At 38.0% G+C, this 8045-nt stretch overlaps 1 protein-coding gene across 1 annotated transcript; it reads right to left on the bottom strand.

The window, feature by feature from the left end:
- Positions 1 to 282: 282 nt before the first annotated feature.
- On the bottom strand, positions 283 to 7889 carry LOC105309667 (cytosolic purine 5'-nucleotidase-like). The gene is made up of 9 exons (XM_011385840.2): positions 7756 to 7889; positions 6676 to 6717; positions 5464 to 5571; positions 5113 to 5179; positions 4232 to 4402; positions 2791 to 2842; positions 2610 to 2670; positions 2291 to 2467; positions 283 to 1703 (listed from the first exon to the last, which is right to left on the bottom strand). Exons 1-9 carry the CDS (start codon positions 7810 to 7812, stop codon positions 1461 to 1463), a joined length of 978 nt encoding a protein of 325 aa, XP_011384142.2. The 5' UTR covers positions 7813 to 7889; the 3' UTR covers positions 283 to 1460.
- Between the last annotated feature and the right edge of the window lie 156 nt (positions 7890 to 8045).

Raw genomic sequence — 8045 nt, 5'->3', positions numbered from 1 at the left:
TTCATGTAAAGCTACAGATATTGAAAATGGTGAGGTAATATGGCCTTGGCTAAGTTTCTGTGTTCTCTACCTATAAAATGACTTTTAAAAGAAAAAAAAAAAGTCTCACCTCATAGTCCTATACCAAAAAACTTTCCATGCAAGAATTTTGAGGTTTATTTAAGTAGTATAAATTTAACCATTAATTAACCATGCTAAAGTCAAGTTGATGTCACTAACCCAAACCTTAAACCCACCTGAAGACTGGTAGTTACAGAGCTGTGCTACAGGAAAGGGTCAAAGTCAGTATTAGAAATATTATACTTTATTGAATTCTAGAGCGGCTAATCTGCTCTCCCATGTTGACCAGTGACAATATGAATGGAAGAACTATGTGAAGGTTAAAGAGTCTACACCACTGTTAAAAATGTTTTAATAACATTCACTGTGTTGGGAGGCAGTTATAATACCCTAAAGTATATAGTAATGATCCATTCTTGTTCAAAACAACAAGAAGTGATTTCACTTGAGATTCCGAAGTGAATTTATTCACACTGATTGTGCCCTCTGCTTTAGTAAGGTTCCGGCTTACAAAGCCCGCTTACCATCCTCTACTTGGAAATACAGCAATGAACCCCAGAGGACAGAGAAGGCTGGAATTGGGCAGCGTGATTCACATAGCCCACACAAATGAATTTTACTCGGTTATTCTGTAATATGAGGAGGAGGTTCCTCTTTTTTCTTTGGGGGTTTGCTCCGTTGTCCTCTTTCAGCTAAATTCTTTCTATAGATTGTTTTTTGGAAAACAAACATTTTTGGTATCAATCACAGAAGTGTAGAATAGATGAAGACTTTTGCCTCAAAATGAAATCACTGCGGTCCATTCCAGATCAACCCTACAACAAGGAGAGACCACTTCTGCAAAGCCACTGATGGATAACAGCTTTTCCAGAGTCACTGAGGACACTTAAAGGCTCATAAAAGGAACCTAGACTGTAACAGAAGACTATATTTGATAATTAAAACTATATATTTCTCCAATGATATACAATACTATGTAATGCACTGAAAAAGATGGATTTTGGAGTAAGAGCACAATTTGTAACAATAGCATTTTTGGATCACTTCTTCCCATCATCATCCTTATTCCAGAGACCCTTCAGCAATACTGATAATGAAACAAGACATGGAAACAGTGTCACAAACCACGACAGAGCTCTCTGCATGCACTTCAGCCCAGCTTTACCCTTTCTTCCAATACAGATTTCATTACAATTTTGAACCATCTGTAGAGAATGCAGACACACAAAACTAAAACAAGTATCTCCCTATGATTAGAATATCTTAGAGTCTTCAGAAACTTTTCAGATGTACCTTTGATGGAGTCACCCCCACACCCCTAGAACCCAGACAGGGACATGGTCTGTTCCTGTGAGTCCTGCCAGAAAGTGTTTAATGGGTACTTAGAGTTTTGGTTTTCCTTATTCTTCCTCCTCCTCCTCCTCCTCCTCTTCATCATCATCTTCATCATGGCAGTGTGTAATTTCCTGGGGGGCCAGTGGAAAGAGGTTGGGGGGTTTAATCTCGCTGATCGACCGTGTCAGTTGGTGCCGCTTGTAGTCAGAATCTTTGAAATCCACTGAAGTACGGTTCCGGGTGGCAAGGGGGGACTCCATCTCATTGATATCTACATGTGTGTGTTCCACTGTTGACTCATGAGGCATCTAGAATAAAGTCAGAGGTTCAGAAAGTGGAGGGGGCAAAATAGCTATTTCCCCAGCCCTAACCCCGTTCCCCCTTTAGGTGGCCATACATGGGGATGTCTATCCTCGACCAGAGGCCAAGCCATGTTAGATACTGAAGTGTCTTCCCAGAACTACCTAAAGCTACCTATCTTCTCTCTCCAACCCTCAAAACTGTGCCCAGATTGTTTACTATAGTCTGAAACTGAATAAGATGGGAAAAAAAGAGAGCCTTATTTCTTATTTCACAGAAAAACAGTGCTGAAATATAAATCAGTATCAGAATGGAATATAAAAACCACATTTCTCTCAATTAGTGCTAATAAAAGAGGAAAGTCTTCACCGTTTAAACAACTTTTAATAGAGCAGATTTCAGAGTAAAGTTATACCCTGTAATCTATCTTAATCACACTTTCTCAAAGACTCCTTTTTGTGCAACCTGCCCTTGGGCTTCAAGCATGTTAAAAAGGAATGATCCAAACTCTCCCATCCCATCCCACAAAGCTGGCTGCAGATCTTGGCCTTCAGAATATCTTAACTGTAAACAGCCTACAGCTGTATTAACTCACCAAGACATGGGCAGCTCTGAAGAGGTAGCTGAATGGGTAGTACAGCAGATTGATGAAAGATGCTGCATAGAGATCAGCATAACGCATCACCTGACTGGCAAAGAGGGTCTGCCGGGAGCCACTGCGAAACAGGCTTCCCATCATCCCATAGCACATATCCATATCATGAGTTACTTTCTAAAAGAACAACGGTGATTGTCAGCTCATTCAAAAAAATATTTATTGAGCACTGGCTATGTGCCAGTCCTTGTATAAAATCAAATAGGAAAATCACTTAAACTTTATTTTCTAAGTTTTCTCCCAAATCCCACTTGGATACCTTAATACGTCTCTGGATGGAGCTAATGTCTGGGCGCTCATTGCTGCTGCTGTCAAGGTGCCTGGAGACAAAAAAAATCCAGTGAAAATGTCTAGAAAAGACATCCCTTACACCTAGGTGACTCCCAAAGAGGTAGATAGGTTTTAGGGAAGAAAATTTTAGAATTAGGAAAGAAACTTACTTGTAGAGTTCAGCCAAGAAAATATCCAAGCTCTGAAGCTCTTCAAAAAGTGCTAGTTAAGGTTTGGAAAGAAAAGGAAAATGTTTTAAATAAAAAGCATCCAGTTTTTAACTATTGCTAAAAACTATATTAAAAAGTTGCGGATATGACTGAAAAGTAAAGCCATAAGTGAGTAGATAAAATTACTTTCTTCCTCTGCCCCTTCAGGAAAACTTATGCACATATCCTGTCTGCAATCTGGCAGCAGATGAACACCAGTTTCCTCTAACTGCCCTTCTGACTACGACTCTCCTTCCAACCAGATGCTGATTCTGAGCTCACCAAGTGCCAATTCATATTCCTATCTAAATCGTATTAGCAAAGCAAGTAGTAAAAGAATTAGGTGACTTGTCTAGAGTTACAAGTCCAGGAAATACAGCCAAATCACCTAGGTGTCTAGAACTTCACAGATGGAAAGCTGAAAATGTGGGTGAAAGGCTAGCCTGAAAATCCCACTGATAAGTATAAACAATAGCAACAGCTAGCGTCTACTACATGCTTTCTGTGTGTTCCAGCTTTTCTCAACCTGGGTTCCCCAAAGAGAATTAAGCTTTAATGTATCTACTGTATATAAAAAATTTATCTGCCATTTTTGTGAGAACTGAAGAGTCATTTGATCATCTTCTCTGGGGTCTGGATGAGGAGCCTTGGTTGAGAAAGACTGTTACTTCTACCTTCTTTATACACACGTTACCTCGGTCAAGTCTCATCAGCTCTATGAAGTAGGTATTATTATTATCCTCATTTTCGCATTTGAGGAAACTAAGGTACAAGTGTCTCAGTAACTTGCCTAAGGGCATGCAGGCATTACCTTTCACCACACTGGGTGATGCTAGTAGCTAGGACTGGTTGGATAAATTGTCAAATATCTTTACTACATACCTAGATCCAAGCTCATATTTCAGTGTACACAGTGTAGCTCATTTCAAGGAATGCAATTTGGCCTCATTCTCTACTTCTTAGAAGAGCAAATAAAAAATACCAGGAGGTGATTAACACTCAGAACCATCAATGCCCCATAATCCCAGATATGGGTTGGTAGCCAAAAGACTGGAACTAGTAGCTTGGTTGGACAAATATGGGACTACAGAGGAAAGTGGAGTTCACAGGTTAGTTGCTATTATAATATAACTCAGGAGAATAACATTTTATACTCAACCTTGAAGGGATTCAAGAAGAATGCTGAACAAGATAACCTCATATTACCTCAAATTCTGGAGTTCTGTGAAATATCTGGCTATCTGGGAAGGAGGTATACAAACAGCAAGACCTGTCTTTTGAATACTTCTGACCTCATGCATATAAAATAATGGTTCATCAAAGAGGACTGGTTCACAGCTGGCCATTTAGATAAACGCTAGCTATATCAACGACTGATAAAATAAGAGTAATGGCTCCTTACAACTCTTATCAGTCCAGACGTGCAGCTCCTGTGCAAGTTCAGGAATCACCAAGAAAGTTCGCCACCCTTGCCGTTTCTTTGATTTTAAAATATCCCCAAAAATGTGATCTCCAATATACAAAATATCCTTCCCCTTGGCTCCTAACAGATCACAGATTGTATCAGATGAACCTGAAACAATGGAATGAACAATGAGAAAACGAAAATGTCTCCATATTAAAAACTAGTGCCCCAAGTACCATAACCATTAATATAATTGATTTTATTCTTATAATTATGTGAGGGACATATCTAGAAAAGGAGCTCAATTGTGGGTCATTGTCTTTAAGACTCACGATTGTCTTCTTTTCATCATTCTTTTTATTGCCTCTAAGACAAGGCTTTCAGTTCCACTGTGCTGACCAGGGCTCTTGACCAAATCCAAGAGCAACAAAACTACATGTCTCACAGCTTTAGTGTATATAACCCTCACAAGTACCACTGCATTTTCTCATAACAGATTGTCCATTAAATTGGTTTTGTTCAACTGTTTCTCATCCAACAAAATATCCATTTGTGTCCACAGAGGTTCCTTAAGGACTCCTTGAGAAGCACCTCAGACGATTCCAGGACACTCAGAAAAGCTTCAAAATAAGTAAAAGGATGGGGAAAATGGATCCTTTCAGTAAAAATCAAAGATTCATTGGGACATAATAACAACTTCTCAAACCCATTCTCCCTGCCTCCTACTGCATTAGTAGGTGACTTAAATATACCTTCAGTAGATGCTATCTTTAGAATCCTTAAAGGTATATGTGCCACTATGCTGGGAGGGAATCAGAGCTTTCACAGTGAGGTCTGAGCAAAGACTTACACGAAATAAAGGGAAGTGTGCAACTCACCTCCTGAATAGACAATACCATGCTGTAAGGGGCCTGTGTAGGTACCAATTTTCAGTTTGCCAGTTTTCTATGAAAAGAGAATATGGACTTTGTAGTACTTTATCATTCTATCAAAATCTCCACCCAAAATGCTACCTGGCTAGGCAACCGTATGAACGGCGCTTTTGAATTATATTCTTTTAAATTATTTGGCTATATCAATTAAGGCCAAAACTCTTAGAATAATTTAAAAAAAAAAAAAAGATATGGCTAATTAGTTAAAAATACCTGTTTCCTTAGGGAGAGTAGGAATGGGAAAAGGAGAAACATGAAGGACAATGTGCTAATAGAGAGATCATCCTCTTGACTTACAGTATCCACCTGGCGCAGTACTGTGCCTTCTCCAAAAAAGAGTGGTTTCCGTGCATCCACCAAGATCAGGTCAAAGTAGGACTGCCATGGTCGATGGGAGCTCCCTGGCTGATGAAGGAGAAACAGCAAGAGCTGAAACGTCACTCCTAACCTTAAAGCACTCAGATGCAAGGAATGTAGAAGTACTGATATATTCAAAAGAGTCCACTATTTAATTAAAAACATATTCTATCTTATTATAAGCCACATCCTTTTGGGAGCAGGCATGGTGAAAATATAAATAATGACTCCAAAATCTCTATATCTTCAATTATTTAATCTACTACTTATTAACTTATTTCACAGCAAATTAATACATGAAAGTGTGTTCATACTGTGAAATGGGCTAAAAAAGCCTCAAGGGGCTAAGGAGGGACACAAATCAAAACTCAAGAGAAATTAAGAAAGAGGCAGATCAGCATCAGAACAAAAGTACATAAACTAACATGGAACTATTAGGAAATTTTACTGGTTATGTCTTCAGAATGATGGCTCTAGGTATACATTGGCTTTTGCCTCATACTGCAGGTTAACCACAGCACTAATGTAAAAATTATGCCCATTAATATTATGCCCATCCTGAAATGGCATTAATCATTTAAGGTCAAGCTGAAAAGCACTGCATTCTGTGCTTTTGGGTGACCTCAAAGCAGGAATTTACTGACATTTATTCAAAGAAACCTAGTCGAAATCCCAAGAGTATGTGATTAAATTGCATTGAATGTTCCTTAAATCTAAGTGCAGTTATGCTGCAGAAATATAGACTTCTCTGCTAAGTATCAAGGTTAACTGTTCTCTTGGCACAATAACTAATGGTAAAATCTAGATGGCATTACGAGTATACATATTTTTTGTTTCTTTTAATCGGGTATCTTCTTCAACCTGAAAATTCTTTTCATTGCCACACAAACTTAACAATTCTGCATAGAACTTCTTGGGCATAAACTTATTCTGATCCCATCCTACTTAATATGACATGAATCTCTCTTTTGTTTCTCTGTACCAAGTTTTCCGATTGCTAGCAACTTTAAATTTTACCGGCTCCTGCATTACTTATAATGTTAATAAAGATTTCTGGATAGTTCCTGACCAATTCCTAACCATCAATATTTCAGGCTGATTAAATGCATTTATTATTACTAAAGCAATGGTCTATTAATTTACACGTAGTACCTTGGGGCCATGTGGGAAATCAAACAGGTAAGTCATAATTTTCTGGAAAAAAAAAATCCAACATAAGATCCGTATACTACTTCTGCAAAAGAGAAAACCCCACAAGCTTTTCATAAGACATGTATTTTTCAATATAAGATTCATCGCATTCTTATTTTCTCTAAAGTTTATATGGAAGCCAGAAATTAATGCTTCATCGTTAACCACAAACATACAAAAACTTCTGTCATTCTCAATAAGACATGGGCTTCTTCTAGGAGAGAGTTTTATACAGATTCATCCATATATCCCTATCCAATTCAACTAGTGGACTGGAACACATATTTGGAAGTAAAAGACATTTGATGCAGAAGCATGGAGAAAACTAATGACTTACATGGAAATAACATACCTTGGCCTTCTTACTAATGTTCCCAGACCAACTAAGCTAATGAACCACTGGCTTTGTAAGCCACTTACTCTAAATCGCCAGATTTCTAAATCAAGATTTTACATAAAGAAGATGGGAAGCACTGAACTTCTTGCTACTACTATGAACTTGTAACTGTCAGCAAAAGTAAGATGAAGCTAAGGAGTTCAATCGGCTTTTCTACATGCTTTGTAATCATGGCAAAAAAAAAAAAAATGTAAATTAAGCAGTAGTAAATTTTGACGGCTAAGAGTTAAAACATCTTTGAACTATCTATTGCTGTCTGTCTCCCAATAGCAGGGAGGGTATGTATGCATGTACAATAAAGGGTGTGATTTAAGTTTATATATATAATGTGCCAAAGAGGCACAGAAGCCATTTTATAATCAGCATAAATGTTGTAAATAAACTCCGAATTAAAGCGTTCAAGTAGCCAACTGTAATCAGGGAAAATAGTCAAAATAAAATATTTAGGAAAATTGTCAAAATAAAATATTTAGGAAAATTTGATGTAGCCCTTATATTATGTATTTTTGCTCTTTTCACTCTGCTTTCAAAATGAAATGGCAGAAACTACCCTTAAAAAACTATCTTCCTCATTATCATAACAGTTCTTTAGTCCAAAATAATTCCTCTGTATAAATAAACAAATATGAGTATTATGCACTTACATCTGTATATTTATAGTCACTGTTGGTGGCAAGAAATACTTTCCCTACTTCCTTCATCCGGCTCAGAAGCAAAGGCAGTTTTCCCTGAAATTTAATAAAATGATGAGTGAAATACTAAAGCACAAACATATATTCATTTAAACTGTGAGGTAGTCATATGCTGCAGGGGTCCCCAACCCCAACTGTTAGGAACTGGGCTGCACTATAGGAGGTGAGCGGCAGGCAAGCCAGTGCAGCTTCATCTGTATTTGCAGCCGGTCCTCAGCGCTAGCATCGCTGCCTCAGCTCCA

Source organism: Pteropus vampyrus, unplaced genomic scaffold (assembly GCF_000151845.1).
Source record: "Pteropus vampyrus isolate Shadow unplaced genomic scaffold, Pvam_2.0 Scaffold816, whole genome shotgun sequence".
NCBI classification, from domain to species: Eukaryota; Metazoa; Chordata; class Mammalia; order Chiroptera; family Pteropodidae; genus Pteropus; species Pteropus vampyrus.
Note: the sequence above shows the minus strand (reverse complement) of the source record. Positions and strands in the feature narration are given on the sequence as shown.

Coding starts and splice junctions, on each gene's coding strand:
- LOC105309667 (XM_011385840.2), bottom strand. CDS start 7,812: ATGAAGGAAGTAGGGAAAGTATTTCTTGCCACCAACAGTGACTATAAA. Junction 5,180..5,463: donor TACTGCGCCAGGTGGATACT/GTAAGTCAAGAG, acceptor CTCTTTTCATAG/AAAACTGGCAAACTGAAAAT. Junction 2,843..4,231: donor CGTCTGGACTGATAAGAGTT/GTAAGGAGCCAT, acceptor AACCTTAACTAG/CACTTTTTGAAGAGCTTCAG.